The 26,321-nt window shown below is 42.7% G+C and overlaps 1 protein-coding gene across 1 annotated transcript; it reads left to right on the top strand.

The window, feature by feature from the left end:
• Nucleotides 1–2,049: 2,049 nt before the first annotated feature.
• BPGM (bisphosphoglycerate mutase) lies at nt 2,050–26,095 on the top strand. The gene is made up of 3 exons (XM_081958100.1): nt 2,050–2,213; nt 14,548–15,194; nt 25,354–26,095. Exons 2-3 carry the CDS (start codon nt 14,594–14,596, stop codon nt 25,533–25,535), a joined length of 783 nt encoding a protein of 260 aa, XP_081814226.1. The 5' UTR covers nt 2,050–2,213; nt 14,548–14,593; the 3' UTR covers nt 25,536–26,095.
• Nucleotides 26,096–26,321: the final 226 nt, after the last annotated feature.

The raw sequence follows: 26,321 nt of genomic DNA, 5'->3' as shown, positions 1-26,321 counted from the left end.
CTCCATGTCCAGTAATTAGCTTGATTACACAGCTAAATGGGTTAATCTGCTTTTGTGAAAAGGCCCATGTTTGAAGTAGTAGATAATCTCAGCCTAATATAGAATTGGATACCATTTCAGTGTTTCCTCCATCCGGTTATGGAGGAACTGGAATTTTTACTACTGGTAGGTGATATGTTTCTCTATCAATGTTGGAAGACCTGAAAGACCAGGTTAGGAACAGATTATTCTGCAGTAAATCTATCCATTTTGTCACCGAGAGCAAACGTCAACTCGGGGGCATGTAAGGCTAATTTTTTAAAAGGTCAACGTTTCTCTGCTTAGTACATAGTACGTTCTAATTGGCTTTCAAGAAAATCTCTTTTCAGAATGATATCTTCTATTACTGCTGACCCACTGCTTTTCCCTGATGCTCTGATACATTTCTTCTTCTAGTGCCTTCATTTTTGATTCCTGGTTAATTCCAGGACAAAGCCTTCCACTTTTCTTGGCAAGGTGTTTTGTTAGTAATTTGCCCTTGTCTCCTTCACTTGGCTGATGGACTGACTGGCTCAAGGTCACCTACCTGGCGGTATCCTTAAGACAGGACTAGAACTCATGATCTCCTAGTTTCTAACCCTGATGCGTTAACCACTACACTAAACTGAATTACTGGGAACAAAAAAAATTTTTTTTAGAATTTTTCTTACTTGAAATACAATTTGAAGTCTTATTAAACTCTTTTGAGGCTTCTACCCTTGTAAGCATGCATAACATTAGGCTTCCATTTATCCACTACAGCAGGGGTGTCAAACTCACGTTGTCATGTGACATATTGGGACACATTGTCACGTGATGTATTGGGACACCCCCCCCTTTGCTAAATCGGGTTTGGGGGTGGCCAGAGCGTGATGTATCTGGTCCATGGGCCGGGAGTTGCCAACCCTGCACTACAGTATTTTATAATCCCATCTTATTGCTCATTTTGCAACAACTTGATCAGATGCCAAGTGAAGTCCTTTAAAAAGCTTCTTTTCTCAGCACATTAAGGAAATTGCTTACACTGCTTTCTGCAGGCAATATTTTGTTTATTTTGAACTCTGAAGTCCATTGTCCTGAACCAAAGAAGACAAACATAGACTTCAACGGATAATTAGAACTGCAGAAAAATCAATTGCTACCAACCTGCCTTCCATTGAGGATCTGTATACTGCACGAGTCAAAAAGAGGGCTGTGAAAATATCTAGACCCCTCGCATCCTGGACATAATTTATCTCAACTTCTGCCCTCAAAACGACGCTATGGGGGCACTGCACACCAGAACAACTAGACACAAGGGCAGTTTCCCCCTGAATGCAATCACTCTGCTAAACCACTAATTCCCACTACACTATCAAATAATTTACTAAAACTGTATTACTATTATTCTTCTCTTCCTTACTAGTATCTATCTCTTCCAACTTATTATTATAACCATGTTGCTTGTATCTTTCAATTTATATTGTTTTTGTTTCCTAATACGATTTGATAGCTTATTAGTAACCTTGACTATCACTAAGTGTTGCATCTTTTTATTCTTGATGAATGTATTTTATTCTCCTTATGTACACAGAGAGCATATGCACCAAAGACAAATTCCTTGTGTGTCCAATCACACTTGGCCAATAAAGGATTGTATTCTATTCTATTCTATTCATTTCAAGGTAGTCTCCCATCCAAGGACCAATTGCACCTGATCTTGCTTGGTGGGAGTCTACTAAGTGCTTTTAACCCTACTTCCAGCTTCTCAAATTTTGAAACGTTGGAGAAAACATGCATCAAATAAGCCTTTGGGAATCCCATTAACCACCAAGCTTAAAATCCCTTCTCCTGGAGTGATCCATTTGCTGGCTTTACCGCATGGCGCTGCTGCAGCTGAGGACCTCCCCCTGCACCAATCAGCACCGACCTTCCAACAGAGCTTGCCGGAGAGCGTTTGATTTAGTAGGTCATCAGTTCCCGCCCCTTTACCCGTGCAAGGCGCTTCTCCATAAGAGGGTAGGGACGCGGTGTCCCATGAGTGGCAGCTCGGCGCTTCAATCAGAAGGCGAATCCGGGAGGCGTTACTAACTCTTCCCTTTCTTTAGCACTCTGCTTGAAGCTGCTAGGAACTCTCAGCCGCAGCCTTTGTAGCTGGAAGGGGTTGTATTTCTGGTGCTTGCTGGATTTTGCAGACCGAGCTGTGCGGTGTAAAGGTGAATGCTTATTTTTCCCCTTCCTTAAAAAAGATTTCTTTTTGCAATGCGTGTTTTAATTAAGCCGCAGCAGGGAGAGAGAGAATAGCACCGATCGCTTCTCTTTGAAGTGCATCTTTATTTTCAGTCCAATGGGTTCTGCTGTTCCTTTTGCAATTTTTTTTGGCGCGGGGGGGGGGGGGAATTCCCGGAATTATATCTCCGAGAATTGCATGCAAAATAGTGGGATAGGAATCCCCTTACCCAGTAGGTATCCCTGGAGTTAGCGAAGAGGAAGCTGAACCTGGCTGCCCTGGGGAGAATTTGGTGTGAATGTCATTCTAATTTTGGTTCTGCTATTTTAAAAAGTCACAAACTCAGGGTTCCCCCCTCCATCCCACGCTGTGCCTTGGAATGGGGAGAAGCCTTTAAAAAAAGCAAATCAGAGCGGTAAGATCTTACTATGCCCATGGTTGAGAATTCTTGGACGTGGGTTCTACCATATTAGAGATACCTGTGTTATTTCTGTAACCTTCAAGCTACCAACTATTTTTTGATTTGATTTGATTTGATTTGTCAATTTAATAGGTATCAAAATAAACATGAGTATGAATGAAATGGGGACAGTAGGATAGGGATGGTATCTATATCTTATATATAAGATTTAAAAGCAGGAACAAGGGAGATATCTATATCTATATCTGTCTGTCTATCTCCCTTGCTCCTGCTTTTAAATTGGTCGTTTTTTGCCTTCATCCCAAGTTGAGCATTAGTTTTGTTTTATATATTGTTGAGCACTATGTAGGCTCATGGCAAATTCCCTTGTTTTCTTTTCTTTTCTGGTGGACCCCATCTAGTGACCAGCCCCATCCCATCCTGTTTAGCTTTCGAATTGGCCAGGTGTTTGGAACTGTTCAGTGTGAAATGAATAATTGTATTAGTGTTTGCTAGTCTTGATTGTGCTGATCAAATGTAACATACCAGTTAAAAGTATTTTCTGTAGCATGTAAATATGTTGAGATAGTATTGGTGTTTAAATCCATTTTGTGGATTTTGTGCAATGCAGGTGTAGTCAACTTAAAACCATTTGTTTAGTGATTGTTCAAAGTTACTGTGGCACTGAAAAAAGGTGATTACAACCAGCACTCCCACTTAGGTTTAGGTTTAGGTTTATTTGGATTTATATGCCGCCCTTCTCCAAAGGACTCAGGGCAGCGTACAACATTAAAAACACACATCACAAAAGTTAAAAAAAAGATTAAACCCAATTCCAAAAAGACCAAACTGATTTTTTTTAAAAAAAGAAACAGTACATTTAAAATAAATTAACATTAACATTAACAGGCCAGGCCGGCTTGCTGGAAAAGCCAACTTTTTAGGGCGCGTCGGAAGGACCGGAGGTCAGGGATTATGCGGAGCTCTGGGGGCAGCTCATTACGACCATCATAGCAGCCCCATGATCACATAATCAAAATTTGGACACTTGGCCATCAGCATATATTTACATTAGTTGCAGTGTCCTTGGGTCATGTGATCACTCTTTATAACTATCCCAACAGGCTTCCAACAAGCAAAGTCTAGGAGAGGAAGCCGGATTCGCTTAATGAGGGCATGAATCACTGAACAGCCACAGTGATTTGCTTAAAAACCATGAGAAAAAGAGTTATAAAATCAGGCGCAACACACTTCACCTTAAGCTTATTAGTAGAAGTTCTATCCCCAATAGTGGTTGTAAGTCAAAGACAACTTGTACACAGTACAAATACTCTGTATTCTTCAGTAATATAGGTTTGACAAGTTTTAAATCGTGTCTGGCTTTTAAGTGTCTGGTTAGGGCGAAGATGAAAATATACACCTCAAAAGTAAGATAAGTCAGGAATGTCTCTTAGTCTCACCCCAAATATGCATGTAGTTGGGAAAACTTAACCATGTTCTCCATAGGAAAGTTACAATTGCTTTGTTAGCAATGTCAGTATGGGTAAAAACTTTTGGCTGTCCTCCCTGTATCTTGCATAAATAAATGTTTCAGTAGGAATAGCAGCTATTCTTGCCTTCATCACAAAAGGAACATAGAATCATAAGAGTGGAAAGGACCTTGACGTTTTTCTACTCCAAGCCCCTACTCCAAGCAGACTTTATACCAGTGATGGCGAACCTTTTAGACACTGAATGCCCAAACTGTGCGCGCGCATGCCCAAACGTAAAAGTCCGCACACGCATGCGTGTGAGAACATGCACATGCACGGATATGCATGCATGTGCAGCAGAGACCAAGTGACCAGCAGGAGGTGAGGCATCCCAACACTGGCAGCGCGGCAAGAGGTAATATCTTTTTCTTTTGTGAGCTTCTGTTTTGTCGTTTGCAGGGAAACAGAAGCTCACCAAAGAGACGCCACAGAGATGAGACCTGGGGTGATGGCACGTATGCCAGCAGAGAGAGCTCTGCATGCCACAGGTTCCCATTACGGCTTTATGCCATCCTGGTCAAATGGTTGGAAATGACTTTTTTAAAAACCCAATTAAAAGTGTGAGTTTTGAAAAGAGGTGGCATTCAGCAGGTTCTGACCAGTTCTGGAGAACCGGTAGTGGACATTTTGAGTAGTTCGGAGAACCGGTAAATACCGCCTCTGACTGGCCCCGCCCCCATCTATTCCTGCCTCTCGAGTTCCAGCTGATGAGGAGGAAATGGAGATTTTGCAGTAACCTTTCCCTTGAGTGGGGAGGGAGTGGGGATTTTACAGTATCCTTCCCCTGCCGTGCCCACCAAGCCACACCCACCAATCCATGCCATGCCCACCAAGCAATGCCCACAGAACCCGTAGTAAAATGTTTTGAATCCCACCACTGGTTTGGAAGCTATAATGCAATGCAGGCTTCAAATTTCATTAGTGCCCCTAATTATTGGCAAGTCTGTGGCAAATGGGAATTGTAGTTTAAAATATTTTGAAAAACCCTGGTTGGCATAGCATCTTAAGAGTTCAGGAATTAGGATGGAGAGAGAGAGAGAGTGAGGCAAATCCTATTTAAGCCATGGAGTTTGACTTTGCACTAGGCACCATTTTACTACACTGAGTGTTTCCTTAATTGTGATTTATTGCATGTCAAGCAATCATGGTTGGTAAACTCAAAATGGCTGATTAGGTCAAATCATATGATATATAACTTTGTTTTTCACAATTGTATCTTGTAGAGATTGGAGTTTTTAATCCCGTTCAAAGCAAGAACTTTTGTGAAATAAAGCAAGTCTGTCAATAGCATTGTACTGAAAATAACATTAAGAGAAAAAAAGGTTGTGTATATTTGATCAAAGGAAAGTCAGCTAACTAAGGTGATATTTCAGTATAAAATATCTTTCCAGTGGGTATCATTGATACCATGACAACAATTCTAGGCCTTTATTGATAGGAGATATGAGTCACTGTCACCAGATCTCTCTGGCCTGCACTAAGCCTCCTCTATATCAGCTTTTTGAGGCAAAGTTATTCCAATAGTTATTTATACTTTTCCAGTGCATAATCTGTAGAACCATCATTGGAAGAATACCAAAAGTATTTATTGCAGCTAAAACTAAAGTGATATTTACTTTATTAGACATTTCAGACAGAAAAAATGCTCCCACTCTTTAAATTCACAAGGCGATCACATATTCACAAATGCTTTGGCCTTATATACACACAAACATACATACAGTCAGACCATGCAGTATTTTTTGACTGAAGTTTTTATAATCTTGAACTATTTTTTGTCTGATTATGCTACGTGCATATGTTTGCAAAAACCTATTTTTCCCATGATCGCTTTGTAGCTATGGTCCTCACAATCGTGAGATAGTTTTGACTACATGAAAGATTTGTAGATAGGGGTTAAATTTATATCCCCATACTTTTCAAAACATCACTTGGGCTTTAAATGCAAAGCACTACAGAGCTGTAATAATTAACTGAGCAATTGTGCTAATCCATTGGTCTCACATTTCCTTTCATCCATTTTTCACTTGCCTTAGATCCCCCTCTGTATTCACTTAGGATTTCCTTTAAATTTCGGATCTGTTTTAATAATGGATTTTACTCTTCATCCCTCAACTACAGGTAGTCCTCGACTTACAACAATTCATTTAGTGACCATTTGAAGTTACAACGGCACTGAAAAAAGTGACTTAGGCTTATTTTTCACTCTTATGACTGTTGCGATATCCCCATGGTCACGTGATCAAAATTTGGATGTTTGACCACTGACTCATATTTATGACGGTTGCAGTGTCCTGGGGTCATGTGATCATCTTTGCAACCTTCTGACAAGGAAAGTCAACGGAAAGCCAGATTTACTTAACAACAGTGTTACTAAGTTAACAACTGCAGTGATTCACCTAACTATGGCAAAAAAAGTTTGTAAAACAGGGCAAAAGTCACTTAATAAATGTCTCAGCAACAGAAATTTTGGGCTCAATTGTCGTAAATTGGGGACTACCGGTATGTAATTTTTCTAGTTGTTGTTTTCAGCAACTTTTGCTTCTCGTTTTTTTAAAATATTCCAGCATTATTGAAATATCTTGGTCCAGACATTATAGTACACTTAGCTAGTGTACTATAGCTAGTGACAATCGTAGGTTTGTCATTAGCTAGTAGCTAGTGACAATCGTAGGTTTAAGTCTAGCGATTTAACAGCTCTGCTTCATATAATACCGGTACATATTGCAAAGGTTAATGTGTCTGCTTCAAAACAAGCCCCCCATGGTTGAGAGTGGATAAACCATTCTGCCTTTTTTCTGTGTGATTGCTGTGGTCTTTTGAGTCCAGACTGGGTTGCCTTAGATCAGGGATGGCAAACCATTTAGACACTGAGTGTCCAAACTGAAAGGCATGTGCAAACATGTGCATGCATGTACATGCATGTGTGCATGTGTCGACATGCACACATGCACAGCAGAGACCAAAGACCACCTGGCCGGTGGGAAGTGGAGCATCCCAACACCAGCAGCGCGGCAAGAGGTTAGATATTTTTATTTCGTGAGCTTCTGTTTCATCGTTTGCAGGGAAACAAGCTCACGAAAGAAATGCTGTGGAGATCTCACCTGGGGAGCGACGGTGCGCATACCAGCAAAGAGGGCTTTGCATGGTCTGTTCGCCATCCCAGCCTTAGATAATCAGTTCCCAACAGAAATCCATTTGTAACCAGGTAGGCTTTTGGCACTGGTGAAGATCTCTACTTTGTGGTGTGATTTTTGGCTCTGACAAGGGATTTTGTTTCAAAGCACACATTTTGAGGCTGATTGACAGGAAAACTCCTCCTTACGTAATTATGTAATCTTCCAAGTGCCCAGATTTTTGCTTGCCAGATTGCCATGGCACTGCTTCATTCTGAAAATGGTGTTAGGTCTCCCTAACCTCAATGGATTATTTTGGAACCTTTATGTTCAAAGGCTTCTTTACTGTGCAATTTTATTTTTATTTTTCCCTTTATTATGTTGTAATGTACCTTAAAATACATTGCATTGTTTCAATACAATTATATTTCTACAAGTATAATTAAGGTTATTAAGGTTCTATTAGTTGGATAAAAAGGAAAAGAGATTTTGTCAGTGTTAATTACAGCATAGGATGTTACTGTTAGAAGCATAAAATGTATTTGACTTTTTCATGCAAGATAGACTATATTAAGAAAAAAACTACTATAGCTTACATTAAAGTAATTGTACAATAGATATTTAACTCCCAAGCTGTTACTAGGCATTGAAGTCTGTTATTCAATTACATTATGTATGTATGTATGTATGTATGTATGTATGTATCTCTCTCTTTCTCTCCCCCCCAAAACCTATCTCCTCCCACTTATGACCATAACGTTGCTTGTATCTTTATGATTTATATTGTTTTATTTAGTTTTCTACTATGATTTGATTGCTTATTTAGAATCCTATGACTAAGTGTTGTATCTTACAATTCTTGATGAATGTATGTTTTATGTACACTGAGAGCATATGCACCAAAGACAAATTCCTTGTGTGTCCAATCACACTTGGCCAATAAAGAATTCTATTCTGTATAACATAAACACACAGAGACAAACACACACGATGATCAAAACAAATTGATTGAGAGTTAAATACTAAAAAATAATTAAATCACAGTTTTAAAGCTGATCTCCAGTTTTCCTGAAAAGACTTCACCCAAATGCAGTTGCTTCCTGACAGATCTGTCCCGGAGCTGAATCTCCTTATGTGACTTACAGTTGCAGTTCTGGAGGTGTGTTAAAATCTTGTACTATCTACCGGAAGAAATATTTGTATCTCAGGGTTGACTTGTTGGGGCCCTTGGTGTTCTCTGAGCTTGGCAATTTGTTTGCAGTCGTTTCATTACCGAATTAGGTAACATCATCAGTTAAAACACTGTGTCAACTATTTCCTACTTGCTTTAATGTCTGACATGGCAAATTTGCCTCTCCTGTTTTAGGAAGTGAAATGTAGGTAATCCTGAACTTGCAACCTTGTACCTTAGCAACTGCTTGCAGTTACAATGGATTCCCCAAAAGGTACTTACAATTTAGTTCCAAAGTTCCCATGGCCTTGCACTCATCTCTGTGGCCATGGGACAACATTTTGGATGTTCAACATCCAGTCTGCATTTATGATTGTTTGCAGCGACCTGAAGTCATGTGGCTGTGATTGATGACATTTTTGCAAAAAATCCCCAACCCTCCAGTTTTGGGCAAAAAATGTCCCATAGTGAACAGCCGGTTTAGAACGGTCAGAAAATTGGGTCTGTCATGTGGGTGACCCGTTTTTCAACCTGCGACTATAACGGGGAAGTACCATTACGTTCATAAGTCAAGGACTAGTTGTCTTTGGAACTTGCTGCTCTCTTAGTATGTTTCTGCAAAAACATAGAGAGGGGGTGCATTGATGAGTGACTTGTTTAGCCACGTATCCTGATTTCTTATCCTGTCCATTGGATTCACCTTGAGTTGGCAAGAGGCACTGGCCTTGAAAATGAGAGACAGCCAGTTTGGTCTAGTGATAAGGCACCAGGCTAGAAAGCAAGAGATTGTGAGTTCAAATCCCGCTTCGCCACGAAAGCCAGCTGAGTTGACCTTGGGCCAGCCACTCACTCTCAGCCCAATTCACTCCATAGGCCCGTGATGGCGAACCTATGGCACTCATGCCACAGGTGGTACACAGAGCTATATTTGCTGGCACACCAGCTGTCAGCTCTGTCGTGCATGCGCACGCCAACCAGCTGATTTTTTGTCCTTCCGGAGGGCCGGGGGAGACTGTTTTGCGCCCTCCCTAGGCTTCAGGAAAGTCTCCGGAGGCTGGAGAGGGTGAAAAACGGCCCCAATGGGCGAACCGGAAGTTTGTTTCGCCTTCCCCAGCTTCCAGAGGCTTCCCTGAAGCATGGGGAGGGTGTAAAACAGCTCCAGTGGGCCAACCAGAAGTTCAGAAACAATCTGTTTCCAGCTTCCAGAGAGCCTCTGGGGGTCCGGGAATGCCTAGGGAGGAGTTGCATGCGCAGGTGGGCAGGGAGGATTTAATTGATGCGGGTACGTGCGCGATAGTGGGCGTGTGCACAATTTTGGCACGCCGTCACTGTCATAGGCTGTTGTGGGGAAAATAGAGGAAGGTGTTTTGAATATGTTTGCCGTCTTGAGTTATTTGTAACAATAATTAGGGCAGGAGATAAATAAATAAAAAGTCAGCCAGCCGAGTTTCGATCATGTGAACTGTGGAGATGCCGTAACAGTCTTAAGTACAAAGACCTGTTGCAAGTCTTTTTTTCCAGTGCTGTTGTAACTTTGAATGTTTGCTAAATGAATGGTTGTAAGTTGTCCAGTGTTACTTTAAGTCAGGGGTGTCCAAACTTGGGAACTTTAAGACTTGTGGACTTCAACTCCCAGAATTCCCCAGCCAGCCATGCTGGCTGGGGAATTTTGGGAGTTGAAGTCCACAAGTCTTAAAGTTCCCAAGTTTGGACACCCCTGCTTTAAGTGATACTTAGAATTCCAGTACCTCAAGGTAGCATGAGTAACAAGAAATAGCATCCAATAATCAAATAACTTAAAATGTCAAGAAGGTTGAAACAGAAAGTCCAAAATAGTGCAAGGCAACTATTTTCTGAAGCCTTGTGAGAAAGGTGTGAGCCTTATTTGAATTATTTAAATCTGGATCAACAGCATTTTCTTGTGGAAGAGTTGAGTGAGTTTGATCAGAGTGCCCTCAATGTACTCTTCTTAATCGATGGGGCATCAAGATAAAATTGCAGGGTGTGGTTAATAAACGGGTATTAAAAGATCAAGTGGTTTGATTTTCATCAATACGTGGGAAGAAATTGGAAAGTAGTACCTGGGATAGAAATTACTGGGCTTAGTTTGCCATGTTCTACCATGTGCCATCTTTAAAAATATTTTTCATTTGTTTATTAAACTTATATGCTGCCCATTTTGCCAAATAGGCTTTTATTAGATATTTTAAGAAAAAAAATTAATCCAAAGAAAAGGATTGAAAATAGAGTACAATGTAGATAAACAGGGACTTTGTAACTATCTTCAAAATTAAAGTGAGTGAGTGACTTACTTTATTTTATAAAAAGAGCAAATTGATATTGTGTTTCCCCGAAAATAAGACAGGGTCTTATTTTCTTTTGACCTCCAAAATAAGCGCTTGGCCTTATTTTCGGGGAGGTCTTATTATTTTTGAGGTGCAGGAGACAGCGAGTGTGGTCACCTCATTGGCTGCTGCTGTGTTGCAATATTTTGGGGGAGGACTTATTTTAGCGCATGTGCTCAAAAGCCCGATTGGGCTTATTATCCGGGGAGGTCTTAATTTTAGGAAAACAGGGTACTACTATAAACTCTAAACCTACTGAATTCTGGAAAATCCTAGCTAATTGTAAGTGATCTGTATTTGAAACCCTCTACCAGTTTTTTTTTCAGTTGGGTCCTCCATCTAGTATGAGTGGCCAACAAACCCCAAAATGAATGCTGATGGGTCCTGAACTGATTTGGCTCTTATGTCTCAAGGATAATTCTTAACTGATCCATCCTAGCTTATTTGGGAGCATCCAATCTTGAAAATCTAGTAGAATGACATTCTAAGCCAGGAATGTCCAACCTTGGCAATTTTGTGGACTTCAACTCCCAGAATTCATGGCTGGCTGGGGAATTCTGGGAGTTGAAGTCAGGGGTGAAATCAACTTACCTTTGCTACTGGTTCGCAAATGTGAGCCTCTGCATACTCAGGACCTTCCGCGCATGCGCAGAATGTCAGAAGTGGGATGTGATGCCGTCCTGGTGGGTAGGCGAATCCTGCTACTGAATGGGTCACATCTATCGTCGGAAATACCGGTTCACCTAAACCAATAGCATTTTTTTACTACTAGTTCGAGCGAACCGGTCCGAGCCGGTAGCATTTCATTCAGGACCTAGTTACCTGCGGGATCGTATTCTGCCCCATACATCCCTACGACCCATCCGCTCGCACAGAGAGGGACTTCTCCAGGTGCCGTTCACCAGACAGTGCCATGGGGCGGCGCCTAGGAGCAGAGCCTTCTCTGTGGCGGGCCCAGCCCTGTGGAATGACCTCCCCCCGGATATTAGGACCACTACTGACCTCCGCTCCTTCCGTGTCAAGCTCAAGACCCACCTTTTCCAAATAGCTGGCCTGGCTCAACCATAACTTCGTAACGCTCCTGATGGGTTTTTTAATTTAGTAATTTTATTTAAGGGGATTTTAAATTGTGTTTTAATTGTCTTTCACTTATAAGTCAACTCTCCTCCATGCACATATGTATATGTCTCTGTTCTTTTTGTATATATGTTTGTTTTATGTGTATTTTTATCCGTTTTGATTGTACGCCGCCCCGAGTCCTTCGGGAGAGGGTTGCGGCTAATCAAATAAAATAATAATAATAATTATTATTATTATTATTATTATTATTATTATTATTATTATTATTATTATTATTATTATTATTATTCCTGGTTGAAGTCCATAGGTCTTGACTTTGCCAAGGTTGGACACCTCTCTTCTAAGCTTTCAGGGTTGTTTTTTTTGATGAACTTTGCAAGCAGAAATGGTTCAGGAGAAGCAGCTGAGCTCTCTTGTTCCTGTAAATGTGATTTCTCCAGAATTCTGGTTGCTTTTCTCTGCCAATGCAGCCATTCAAGAAACTTTATTGGAATCATCAGCTGCCCCAAAGCAAATAACTAAGTCTGGAGGTACTTGTTCTTATCTCTGCTACTTCCACTCCTCCTTCACCATGATATTGCCACATAGTGAGAGCGATGAGTATCGATTAGTGAATTGCAAGCATGATCTTTTTATATGTGTGGAAGGATAATCCAGTGCACACCACCAGTGCAATGTTAAGATGTTAACAAACAAAATAGCCATCAAAAACCAATTAACCCGTTAAAGTACCTAAAACTGACAGAAGAGGTAGAGTATGGTTTGAGCATAATTAAACTTCACTGAAAAGAGAAACTTATTCCCTAAACCAGAGGACTCAGGACTTCTGGGAATTGAAGTCCATAAATCATAAAAAGACAGTAGTTCCCCACCAGGGCTATTCAAGCTTGGCAAATTTAAGACTTGTGGACTTCAACTCCCAGAATTCCTCAGCTCAGGCTGAGTCTTTGAGACCCCTGCTCTAAACAGAAGGGGGAAAAATAAGCTGATAGAAAAAAGCAGAAACTGAATTGTTCCTGAGACGAATCTTCAAAGTCTTGGTGCTCTTGTGGAGAAGATTCAATTAACCCCTTTGTTTCATTGTAATGGAGAGCCATGGTTTACAAAAATAAGACTGCCTCAGTCCCTTATCCTTTTCCTTGCCTTTCCCTATAAAGCTGCAAAAAAGAAATTGAAAATTTTTCTTCAGATTTCTATGGATCACCATTAAAATTATAGTTTGATCCCAGGCAGACTGTAGTTCTTAACTATGGTTTTCTGAAATGAGTCAGATTCAAGCCACTAATATTGAGATGACTTGTCCATTAAGATTGCTAAAGATGGACCATAGGTTGGGTGCTTAGAACTGGAAGCAAAATTGTCCTCTAAATCAGGGGTCACCAATTTTTTGGATCTCAAGGACAACTAAATTCATGATTTTAAATCTCGTGGACCACTAATATGATCTGCCTAAGGACCAGCTGGGTGGGTGTGGCTAGGGGGGGTGTCATGTGACTGGGCGGGTGTGGCTCACTCACATCGAGGGGTGCCTTGACGGCCTCTCCCCTCCCCTCCCAGCCACTGCTCGCCTCCCCGCCTGGGTTCCTTAGGGCCCCAAAAGGAAGCCATTGTTGGAGCTAAGCAGCCACCACGAGAAAGAGTTGGCAAAACAGCTCAGTTCAAATTGCATCTGACCGAGAAGGAGGCGCAGTAGAAGCACCTCACTGAGGACTACGAGCATAGGCTTTCCAAGCAGAGGGAAGACCTGCGGGAGTGCAAGGCCACGTACTGGTGCCTGGAGGCTCAGCGGGCTGAGATGGTCAGCCAGTTTCAGGCCATGATGCAGTCCCACTGGATCGAGACCCTCTGGCTTTCCGTCACCAGCGGCACTTCCCTCTAGCCTTCACCCAAAGCCCTGCAGCAGGAGGCTGAAGCAGCGCCCAAGTCGGAATTTCTGCCCCCCTCCAACCCGCACAAAAAGACCCCAAAGGGGGAGAGACTCTGCAGCAAAACAAAAGTTCATTGCACATATCTGGGCCAGGGGCCATAGTTTGAGGACCCCTGATTTAGTGCAATATAAAAAATGCAAATAATTTTTCTACGGACCGCCAAAATTTTCTTGCGGACCACCGGTGGTCAATGGATGACCAGTTGGTGACCGCTGCTCTAAACCACATGTGCTATGGTAAGAAGAGTAAAAGCTGCTGTCATTTCATTCAGGCTGAGCAATGAGATTCTTTCTAGGAGCCAAATCTTGGAGCAAGGTATTAAAATAGCACGTTTTTAGAGCAGTATGTTGTGCCTAGTGATTTTTCCATGACTCCAATGAATACTTTCCAAGACTTCTATTGTCCAAGAGTTCCTACTCAACTTGCCAGTAAGTAGTTGCTGTACATCTGCCAAAGGAACTGGCCCAAGATTCCGGATGGTAGGCTTATTCCCATCCAGTTCACACGTGACATTGGCTAACCTTGTGTTAGGTCTTGCTGTTACTTTGGTGGGACTATACGTGAGCTCCAGAGCATAAGTGTGATCCTCTCCTAGAAGAACCTTTGTGTTTGCAGGGCAAGATCAGTCACAAGTAACAGTTTACCTTGGGCTACTCGTGATGTCCTCAAATTCTAGACAAGAGTTTATGATGTTTATTGCTAGTGATCCAAAGCACTTGATTGATTGATTCCTTTTATTTCCATGTAGATGTCTTCTCAGTAGCTCCTGCAGATTGAAGAGCGCTCCGATCAAGATGGCCAAGTACAGACTCATCTTGCTGAGACATGGCGAAGGGGCTTGGAACAAGGAAAATCGATTCTGTAGCTGGGTTGACCAGAAACTGAGCGCCGACGGGGTGAAGGAAGCTCAGGCCTGTGGGAGGCACCTCAAAATGCTGGGTTTCGAATTCGACCTTGTGTTCACCTCCATTCTTAGCCGCTCTATTCAGACTGCGTGGCTGGTACTCGAGGAGATGGGGCAGGAGTGGGTCCCCACTGAATCTTCCTGGAGGCTGAACGAACGACATTATGGGGCGCTGATTGGCCTCAACAGGACAGAGATGGCTTTGAACCATGGCGAGGAGCAAGTGAAGAGATGGAGAAGGAGCTACGCCGTCAGCCCACCTCCCATCACTGAGGTCCACCCTTACTATCACGAAATATATAACGATCGCAGGTATAAGTACTGTGATGTACCAATGGGGAAGCTTCCGAAGTCCGAGAGCTTAAAAGAAGTGTTGGATAGACTCCTCCCATACTGGAATGAAAGGATAGCGCCAGAAGTCAAGAGAGGCAAGACGGTGTTAATTTCTGCCCATGGAAACAGCACGAGGGCTCTTCTGAAGCATCTGGAAGGTACCTTCACATTTTGGGTCTAGTGTTGCTACTGCTGAGGTGTTTCTTTCCCCCAGAACTGTTAAAAATAATTGGTTTAAAAATGTATACTTTAGAACGGTGATGGCGATGGTAACACAAAGAGCCGTCACCCCAGCTCAGCTCCACCATGCAAGCGCATGCGTGCCTCCTGCCGGCCAGCTAATTTTCAGGTCGTCTGTGCAGGGGGGAGCGCAGGAGGGTGTGGCGCCAGCCCCCCATGGCCCCTTTTTGGTCCCAGGAGACTGCAGGGAGGCCTACTAGCCCCAAAATGGGGCACGGGATGGAGGGAGCACAGGGTCGTGCACCGTATTGCATTATGGGTGCGGTCACGCTGTCGCGGGCTCACTTTCAACACGCGGCAACAAAAAGGTTAGCCATCCTTGCTTTAGAATGTTTTGGGATATTTGTAGCCAAGGTTGAGCGTATATACTTTCCGCCAGTTTTCTGGGCTTCTGGAGATTCATATTGGAGTAGATTTCACATTATTTGCAGACTTCGTGACTCAGGCTTTAGTGAGGCCTCTTCAATACAGCAGTGTGGAAGCCTTACTGGAACATGATGTCATTTCGTCATTGATGACTCGTTTTTAATGCCAGAAAACCTGGCTAAAAGTATATATACCTGCTGTTGTTGCTATATTTGCTTGATGATGATGGTTTCTCCTCCCCCAATTATTTTTGGGGGGGATTTTTAGAGGTCAGAATTGGGAACCGACTTTCAATTTACCTTTGGCACTTTCAAGAGTGTTGTTTATGGCACAGTTGCACCTTCAGATATCAAGACACCTAGCAATATAGTTTGCAGTTTTTGCCTTGGTGGCAATTGGTGGCCTGGTTTATGTATAAATTATGAGCTGACCTGTGGTTTACAAACTGCTAATTTGGATTAGCATCCATATGCTATTCAAAAGCAAACAACTCACCTGAATCTAAACTCTGCTTATAACAGTGATGGCGAACCTATGGCACGCGTGCCACAGGTGGCACACGGAGCCATTTGTCAGGGCACGCGAGGCGCTGCCCTGCCAGCTGAGTTCACCATTTTTAAAAGCCATTTTTTGCCCTCCCCAGGCTCCAGAGGCTTTATAGGAGCCTGGGGAGGGCGAAAAGAGCCTCCCCTGGAGGCTTCAGGAACCATCTGGAGGCTTCCCTGAAGCCTTCTGAACGCTTGAAACAACCCTCCGAGCAAACCGGTTTGCTCGGAGGTCGTTTTGAGTGCTCCAAATGCGTCAGGGAAGCTTCCGGACGGTCCCTGAAGCCTTCGGAACGCTCAAAACGACCCTCCGAGCAAACTAGAAGTCACTTCCCTGACGGTTTGCATGGAGGATCGTTTTAAGCGTTCCGAAGACTTCAGGGAAGCCTCCGGACGATCCCTGAAGCCTCTGGGGGGGCAGGGGAGGCTCTTTTTGCCCTCCCCAGGCTCCTATAAAGTCTCTGGAGCCTGAGGAGGGCGAAAAAAGCATATAAAAATGGGGGTGAAGCGCCTTTTGTGCGCGCATGCGCACTGGGGGTGGTGTCGCACATTGTATTATGGGTGCGGCACGCATGCACACGACCCCCCTGCGCTCCCCCCACTTGTGGCACGCAAGCCAAAAAAGGTTCGCCATCGCTGGCTTATAGCCTCCTTCAGATAAATATAATCCTTGTTTCTCTCTCTCTACCAGGCTACTCTAACCTTGGGCATGATTATTGTAAACTATTCCTTACAGAAAATAAATCAAGTGCCAACTGTAAGGAACCATGGAATGCTGCAAACAGCTCTAAATGCACCCAAAATTCAATCCATGTGCATGTTCAGATGGGTGACTGTTGGAACTTTGGTTCCGTGTTATAAGTACTTTTTAAAAATATTCCATTGTAACTTCAAACGGTTGCTAAGGGAGGACTAGCTGCAGTTCCCAACCTTTGGGGCACCAGGGATGGGTTCCATGGAAAACAATATTTCCACAGACTGGGATTGGCGGTTTCACACATTACCTAGATCCTGTGCAGATAAAGCTTCATTCACTTGTGCGAACTGGTTCCCAATAGACCACAGACTGGTATCAGCCAACTGCCCAGGGGTTGGAGACTCCTGCTATAAGGGATTTCTGTACGAAGTCTTGGAAATTGAGTAAGACAGATTCTAGCATTCATTTACTAGCAAATAAATGCTAGTTTTGTCTCCAAACCTTGCATGCTTTTATTTGATTTGTGTTATCCCTGGAACTAGCTTTCATTCATCATTGTTTCCCCTGAGCATCTTTTATTTCAAAGTAGCTGATAACCTGACATTGCCTGGGTATTTATTTATAGGGGGAAAATGTCCAGACCAAACATAATTTCTAATGTTGGATTTTCCCCCTTACCAGAGGGAGCCTTCTTGTGGAGTACTGTGAAGCCATTACCATGGCAACTCCACAACGCTGTACAGTAGAAGCAATTTTAAGGCACAACAGTCTGTATCTTAACGGAACACACACCTGAGGGTTTTAGGTTAGATACCCCCACAATATTTGTTTCCAGAGAGAACGTCATCTGTGTACTAAATTTGGTTGAAATTGCTCAAGATGTCCCAAAGTTATACACACACACAGTCATTTTTATATATATAGATGAGGTTTTTCCCTCCCGAGAAGTAAAATGATAGTTTCCTTGTTATAATGTTAATTTTAAAATGATTTCTTCAGTGAAGCTTATTCAAACAAATGATTTCTTCAGTGAGGCTTACTCAAACGAGCCGTTTCCCAATATTGGATCAACCTGTCAAATTCTAATTATATAAGCATGCTTTTATCCTACAAAACATATGCAGGTCTTTGGAATGCTGTAAAGGTGAGGATTGATTTAGAATTAACATGGGGCCCTTGCCACATTTAGGTCATGCCTTTTGCTCTTAAAAGTCCTGCATAAATCCATAATCCCTCTCTCCATAAGGTGTCTCAACCCTGCATTATGGTATTCTTGTGGCTGATGGGTTGCTTAGATAGAAGCGAAAGAACAGAAACAAGTTGCTTAGAAACAGGTTGCTTGCACATTCTCTATGTGCCAATTCTTGTTCTGTTCCTTCAAATGAAGCGTGGGTTTTAGGCACTAAAAGGGAAATGGGAACGAACTCGTGTTGAAGAATTGCTGAGAATCTAGATCTGGTTGTTTTCTAGCAATTACTACTATATAGGTCAGTGATAGCTAACCTTTTTCTCCTCACATGCCGTGTGCATGGCCACACCCATAATGCAATGCGCCCCGTGCATGCACGCATGACTGCCACGCATGCATGCTACCCTTCCCCGTGCCCTGTTTTGAGCTGAAATCTCCTGGGACAAAAAATGGGCCGTGGGGGGGGGGGGAGGGAGGGAGGCCACCACACATCCCCGCAGCCTGTTTGAGGCCTAGCAGGCCTCCCTAAAGCCTCCTGGGACCCAAAATGCCCCCCCCTCACGTGCATCTTCCTCATGCGCAGCAGAGACCCAAAAATCAGTTGGCTGGTGGAATGAGCATGTGCATGCACAGTGGAGCTGAGCTGGGCGATGCATGTGTGCCATAGGTTCACTGTCACGGATATAGGTAGTCCTCAAGTTACAACAGTTCATAAACGTTTAGAAAAGTGACATGGGCATTTTTTTCACTTACGACCATTGCAGCATCCCCATGGTCTTGTGATCAGAATTAGGACGCTTGGCAATTGATTCGTATTTGTGACGGTTGCAGTGTCCGGGTGTGTGTGTCATGTGATCCCCTTTTGCGAACTATTGACAAGCAAAATCAATGGGGAAGCCAATATTCACTTAACAACAGTGTTACTAATTTAACGACCACAATGATTCACTTTAACAACTGCGGCAAGAAAGGTCCTAAAATGGGGCAAAACTCAGCTAACAAATGTCTCGCTTAGCAACCTACGTTTTGGGCCTGAATTGTAGTCGTTAGTTGAGGACAACCTGAGTTTGGTCAAGACTACCAGGATAAGGAAGAGCAGATGGAGGTTGAACAGGACGTAAGTACTGCTTGGTAACTTGTCTCTTTGTTCTGGCCTGGAATCCCCTTTTCCCTTTCTTTTCCTGCCACTGTAGTTGCTTTGTGTGGCTTCTGCAAAGGCTTGACCCTGTTCTTCCCTTTTCATTAATGTCTCCTGCCTTGGGTGACAGTGGTTTGAAAAGGGGAATAAAAGATCATCTGGTAAATGCTGCCAGCCAAATTCTGCTGGAAGCAGATAAATTCCCACGGAAAATGGGGGCATTCTAGAGAAAAAAGAGGGTTTAAAAAAAATTGCTTTAAAATAAACACTGCTCCTTGCTGATCTACAAGAATAGAATGGAATAGGAATGGAAAGGAATAGGAATAGAATACTTTATTGGCCAAGTGTGATTGGACACACAAGGAATTTGTCTTTGGTGCCTATACTCTGTGTACATAAAGAAAAATAAAATAGAATACATTTATCAAGAATCATAAGATACAACACTTAGTGATAGTCATAGGTTACTAATAAGCAATCAAATTATACTAGGAAACAATAAAACAATATGAATTGTAAAGATACAAGCAACATGGTTATAGTCGTAAGTGGGAAGAGAGATAGGTACTAGGAAGGAAGAGAAGAACAGTAATACAGATAAATTCCTACGGAAAACAGTCCTTCTAGAGAAAAAAGTGTGTTTTTAAAATTGCTTTAAAATAAACACCACTCCTTGCTAATTTACACTATTACCGGTAATGCTATTTGCCCATGATTTCGCTGTGCCAGTAAGATTTAACTACTGTTTTGAAACAGGGATGGTTCCAGATTAACAGAGTTAGAAGGGACCTTGCAGGTCATCTAGTCCAACCCCCCACCCAAACAGGAGACCCTGCACCATAAATGGCAGACCAGTCCCTTCTTGAAAGCCTCCACTGGTGAAGCTTCCACAACCTCCGAAGGAAACTTCTGTTCCATGGGTTGATTGTTCTAACTGTCAGGAAATTTCTCCTCAGTTCTAAGTTGCTTCTCTCCTTGATTAGTTTCCACCCACTGCTTCTTCTCCTGCCCTCAGGTGCCTTGGAGAATAGTTTGACTCCCTCTTCTTTGTGGCAACCCCTGAGATATTGGAAGACTGCTATCATGTCTCCCCTAGTCCTTCTTTCTATTAAACTAGACATACCCAGTTCCTGCAACCGTTCCTCATATGTTTTAGCCTCCAGTCCCCTAATCATCTTTGTTGCTCTTCTCTGCACTCTTTCTAGAATCTCCACATCTTTTTTACATCGTGGCGACTTGAATTAAAAATGTGTCCACTAACGAAGCCAAAAATCTGGAAAGTTAATCCCCCCCCCATCATGATGTAATAAAACTGATGTAATAACTTACATTAAAAAAAAATCTAGGTGTTTGTCTTTCCCATGCTTGATTTACAACCATTTGTTTAGTGACAATCTGAAGTTACAAAACCATTGAAAAAAAAGGGACTTATGACCGGTTTTCCCCCTTATGACAGTTGTAGCACCCCCAGGGTTATATGCGGTGGCTGGCATGTATTGGACAGTTGTTGTGTCTCGTGGTCATGCGGTCACCATTTCTAACCTTCCCAGCTGGCTTCCAATAAGCATAGTCAATGTGAGAAGCCAGATTCGCTTAATGACTTCAGTGATTCGTTTAACAACAACTGCAAAAAAAAAGTCATAACTCACATGTCATAACTCACTTGGGTTCAACTGTGACTGTAATTTGACCTTCCTTGCCACCGTTGTTAAGTGAATCACTTCAGGTATTAGATTAGTAACACAGTTGTTAAGCGACTCTGGCTTCCCTGTAGATTCTGGTTGTCAGAGGGGCGCAAAAGGGGATCACGTGAACCCTTCTCCCCCGGAATTGTAACCGTCATAAATATGAGTCAGTTGCCAAGCGGCTGATGATGTGACCATGGGGCTGCTGCAGAAGTCATAAGTGTGAAAAATGGTCATAAGTCACTTTTTTCCAGTGCTGTTGTAACTTTGAACGGTCACTAAGTGAACTGTTGTAAGTCGAGGACTCTCTGTATTCAGTTCCTACTTTGCTGAACCTTCATGCAATCCATCCCTCCTGTTTCACTGGACCTCGCTCTCAAATTGGACTAGCATGAACAAATTACCGTATTTTTGGGAGTATAAGACGCACCTAGGTTTTGAAGAGGCAAATTAAAAAAAAAGTTTTTGCACTCTGCAACCCTCCCCAAAACGGCCCATTTTTCATGAAAATGGGCCGTTTTTTTTTTTTCAAAAAAAGGGCATGAATACTTAGGAGGCTTGTAGAGTGTTTTTGAGGTTTGGGGGGGCCAAAAACGAACAAAAAACGGGCCCATTTTTTTGTCAAAAAAGGGCATTAGGAAGCTTATAGAGTGCTGTTTTTCGCTAATTTCTGGCCTCCCCAGCCCCCAGGAGCTCTCTGAAAGCCTCCTACAAACTATGCACGGCCATTTTAGTGAAGGGGCGGAGTTTCGGGAGGCAAAAAATGCTGTATTCAGTGTATAAGTCACACCCAGATTTTCAGCCTCTTTTGAGGGAAAAAGGTGCGTCTTCTGCTCTGAAAAATACGGTAATGAAATTTTACCAGGCCTCCACACTCTCTCCTTCCACTCTCTCCTAATGCAAACTCATTCTCCAGGCATGCTTCTCTGAGAAATTTCCCCATCTACTCGGCTGGCAGCTGTTTTTCCTGCTGTTTGTCCTGTTTAGCCTATCCAATAAAGACGGATGTTTCTCAGCTGTTCTGAGTCTCCTAAACAACTGATAGCATTTGGCGGCAAAGTTTGTAGCTTTCTAGCTGTACCGTGTATGTCACTTTTGTTGATAAAGGAGGATTAGCACAATTCCTCCCCACCCTCCTCCTTTCTCCTCTTTTCTCAAAGGTTTGACTCTTATAGTAGCAGCCTTGTTGAAAGTCATACTGCTTCATTGAATCTGTCCTGAAATGTTTGGGCAGATAAATCTTCTTCTTTAAAGAAAAAGTGGCAAGCGTTAAGGACAAGAAGAATCCTAGGGATGCCAGACGAAATGCATTGTCTAGGATTGGAGAAGGGCCATTGGGGGGTGCAATGTTGTTGAGTTCTCTGTAATTCAGAAAACTCAACAAAATAGAGCACAATTTATTTTCTTTTAAGGAAAGGTGGTTTAATTTAGTAGAATAACAAAAGCTTACAAAACTTGGTGGCTTTGGTGTGTTTATGGAGATATTGCAGTTGCAATGTATGGCTGCATTTTATGGCTGTGAAAGTTGGACCATAAGGAAGCGCCAAAGAATGGAGGCCTTTGAACTATGATGCTGGAGAAGACTCCTGCGAGTCCCTTGGACTACAAAGAGATCAAACCGGTCAGTCCTAGAGGAGATCAACCCTGGCTGCTCTTTAGAAGACCAGATCCTGAAGATGAAACTCAAATCCTTTTGGAGTCTACCTAATGAGAAAGAAGGACTCACCGGAGAAGAGCCTAATGCTGGGAAAGATGGAGGGCAAAAGAAGAAAGGGACGGCAGAGAATGAGGTGGCTGGATGGAGTCACTGAAGCAGAAGGCATGAACTTAAATGGACTCCAGAGGATGGTAGAGGACAGGAAGGCCTGGAGGAATATTGTCCATGGGGTTGTGATGGGTTGGACATGACTTCGCAACTAACAACAACAATGGAGATATGCATATCTCTGTGTATTGGTGAATAGTTGGCGAATACTAAGGCAAGACTGTTCCTTGATTTGTGGGTCTCTTGAAAATTAGAATCTTGGGTGGTCCAGCATGAATCTTATGTCCAAGTAAGAAACACGTTGGCTAGATCAAACCAAGATGGTTTTGCAATTTTTTATTTTCTTCCTATGTCAAAATGTCTGTTATATGGAGTTGGCGATCAGGCATTGTATATTGCATGGATCCTTTGAAGGATATGTGATATGTCAGAGGGTTTTTTTGGCAGAGTGACTATTATTATGAGATAAACCCAGGAGCAAAACACAGCACACAGCGTCTTTATACAATTAACAGTGGTTTATATACAAATATATACAGACATATACATGAAGATAAATCCCTTACCACACAGCTAGGAACCCAGGGAGAGAAATGAATACACGATGAGAGAGAGAAACACCCTCTAATGGCCACACATATATATATATATATATATAGTCACCTCTTAAAAAGGTAAATGACTTGTATGGACCCCATCAGAGTCTTAAATAGGCAATGCCTGTATTGCTGAATCATCCTCATCGCATCAGCTTACCAATGACAGTTTACAACCTTACATCAGCTGGCAGCTATTAAATCCTCATTACCTGACATGATACCTGTCCTCACTAGTAGAGAACTGACACCCTGGCTCAGCTCAGTGTGAATCTATAATAAGCTGTGTCTTTTTTGGTTCAGAAGGTTGCATTGAATTTTTAGTGATTTGTGATTTGCAGGCCATGATTTTGAACTAAGTTTGATGATGTTTGATCTAATCTCATTTGTTTACAAGTGTTTGCCGTTAACTTGAAGACGTTTCACTTCTCATGCAAGAAGCTCCTGAATTTGTCAGAACTGAAGAAACTTCTTGGATAAGAAACAAAACATCTCCAAAAAGGAAAAACAAAGTCCATTTGCCTTTGGAAAAAGCACCTTTGGGACAATCATGTCTGGGATGATTGAGAATCTCCATAGACATCCATGTGGTTTAATTTAAAACATTTGAAAATGAAAAGTGCATTTTTTTTCTAGGAAATCCAAGACCTTCCTGATATATTTCATGATTGTTGTGGCCCACCAGCGGCCAGCAGAGCTGGCAGCAGAGTCGGGCATTGAGGAGGTTGGGGAAGAGCATGGGCCAGTCCTGGAGGCTGGGGAAGTCTCGGACGAGGGCTCTGCGTTGGGGGCAGAGATGGGGCCGAGGCCGTCTAGCACTGATCAGGTGCCCACGGAGCTAGACAGCAGAGAGGAAGAGGAACAGCTAGAGCCTGTTCCCAGTGTGCGCAGGCGCAGAGCTGCCAGAAGAAAAGAACAACTCAGAAATCAGGGTAGACTTGGGAGTAAAGTCACAGGTGGAAGGTGATTAGCCCCCCCTCCCATAGGAAATGAAATGAAATGAAATTTAATTTGTTAGCCGCACCCTCTCCAAAAGGACTCGGGGCGGCGTACAATAAAACACATACAATATACATATATATACAATACATATACAAACACAAATAAACACATACACATACATGTACCTGGAGGAGGTAACACTCATAAAATATATATAGAAATAAAATTAAAATAACTATTTAAAACACCCTCAGTTAAAATTACAAAATTTAAAAAACCCGTCAGGAGCAATAGGATAAAACTATGGTTGAGCCAGGCCAGCTAATTGGAAGAGGTGGGTCTTGAGCTTTACACGGAAGGAGCGGAGATCAGAGGTAATCCTGATATCAGGGGGGAGGTCATTCCACAGGGCTGGGCCCGCCACAGAGAAGGCTCTGCTCCTAGGTGCCGCCCCCCGACACTGTTTGGTGGACGGCACCTGGAGAAGTCCCTCTCTGTGCGAGCAAATTGGTCGTAGGGATGTATGGGGCAGGACGCGATCCCGCAGGTAACTAGGTCCTGTGCCATGGAGCGCTTTAAAGATCGTTATCAAAACCTTGAAACGCACCCGATAGACCACAGGAAGCCAGTGCAGCTCGCGCAGGAGAGGTGTTACATGGGAGTACCTAGTACTCCCCATAATCACCCGCCCGGCCGCATTCTGGACCAACTGCAGTCTCCGAGTGCATCTCAAGGGAAGCCCCATGTAGAGAGCATTGCAGAAGAGCGAAAGAGGAGTGGACTTTTGCAGGAAACAATTTCTTCGGTCAATCGTTAGATTCGTTTCAGGAGTGTGAAGATCTGTCCGTGAATCTCAGAGACTCTGTGCCCAGTCTTTCCTTGCACAGCACCTCGTTTGGAAAATATTTACATGGCAACTTTCCAAGATAGATAAGGTCTGTGGTCATAAATATTCCTTTGAAAGACTGCTTGCCAGGCCTTGGCTGAATGTGAATGAGAGGAAATCACATTCGTTTAATAAAAGGGGTTTTGCCGGGACCAGGACTCTGCCTCGTGCTTTTTGGGGAAGCCTAGGTCAGAACAATGATAGTGCTAAAGCTTACCTACAACTGGCATAAGGTAGTGATAGTAAATGTGTTCCTTTTTCTCTGCAGGCATCTCTGATGAGGCTATAGTCAACGTGACTCTTCCCACCGGCGTGCCTGTCCTCCTTGAACTTGATGAAAATCTGCAACCGCTTGGCCCCCACCAATTTCTGGGTGACCAAGAAGCCATACAAGCTGCCATCAAGAAAGTGGAAGATCAAGGGAAGGCCAAACCCATGGCTGAGAAATAAAGACCACTTTACAAACGCTTTGCTCATAGCTCTTAATGATGTGCAGCAAAATTATGGCACTTTGTGAATTGTTTTATGCCCACTCGCTTAGCTTTCGGTTCTCACCAAGTGTTAAACAAGGGCTGTTAGATTTTAGCAGTTTATCTCTGGGGATTGGATTTCAGACCCTGGTATGAGAGACGCAATGGCAAGTGAATTGATTAGGCTTTAATTGGAAGGGTAAAATGTGTCTGTGTATATTTTCCCCAATTTGTCATACGAGAGAAAACCCTGTGTTAAGCACCAGATTTCTGCACATTGGTGACAAGATACCATTGTGATAAATTTGGAGATGAAACAGGGCATGTCAAATCTGATTTAATATTGGCCCATAGGAGGATTATGAAGGACTGAAGCTCACAATCAATAAACCTTCCCAAAGATGTTCACTCACAGTCTTAACGTGGAGTTTTATTTTTGTATCATTGGACAGCTTCTTACATGGATTAACTTATTTGTTGGGGCCCACTTTTATTGGATAATTGATGTTTAACTAATTTTGAATAAAGCCCTTATTTTTATCCGCTTTGCCTGAATTTTAATAGCTTTTTTTTTTCTTTTCATGTTGGAGAGGACCATGTAAAAGAGAAGGCCAGGTAGAAAAGATCTAGAAAGCTTGAGAAATGTTGACATTCTACTCTCAGATTCTCTTTCATTTAAAAAAAAAAGTACAGGTAGTCCTTGACTTACAATTATTTGCTTAGTGACTGTTTTAACGTTTCAATGACCCTGAAAAATATGATTTAT

This window comes from Natrix helvetica (assembly GCF_964273705.1).
Source record: "Natrix helvetica genome assembly, chromosome: 6".
In the NCBI taxonomy this organism is placed as follows: domain Eukaryota; kingdom Metazoa; phylum Chordata; class Lepidosauria; order Squamata; family Natricidae; genus Natrix; species Natrix helvetica.
This window is presented reverse-complemented; position numbering and strand designations above follow the sequence as displayed.

Bases quoted from the DNA above. Each gene is read 5' to 3' on its own strand.
- BPGM (XM_081958100.1), top strand. From the start codon at position 14,594: ATGGCCAAGTACAGACTCATCTTGCTGAGACATGGCGAAGGGGCTTGG. The intron at 15,195-25,353 runs GTACCTTCACAT...TTTTCTCTGCAG, and splicing joins TCTTCTGAAGCATCTGGAAG to GCATCTCTGATGAGGCTATA.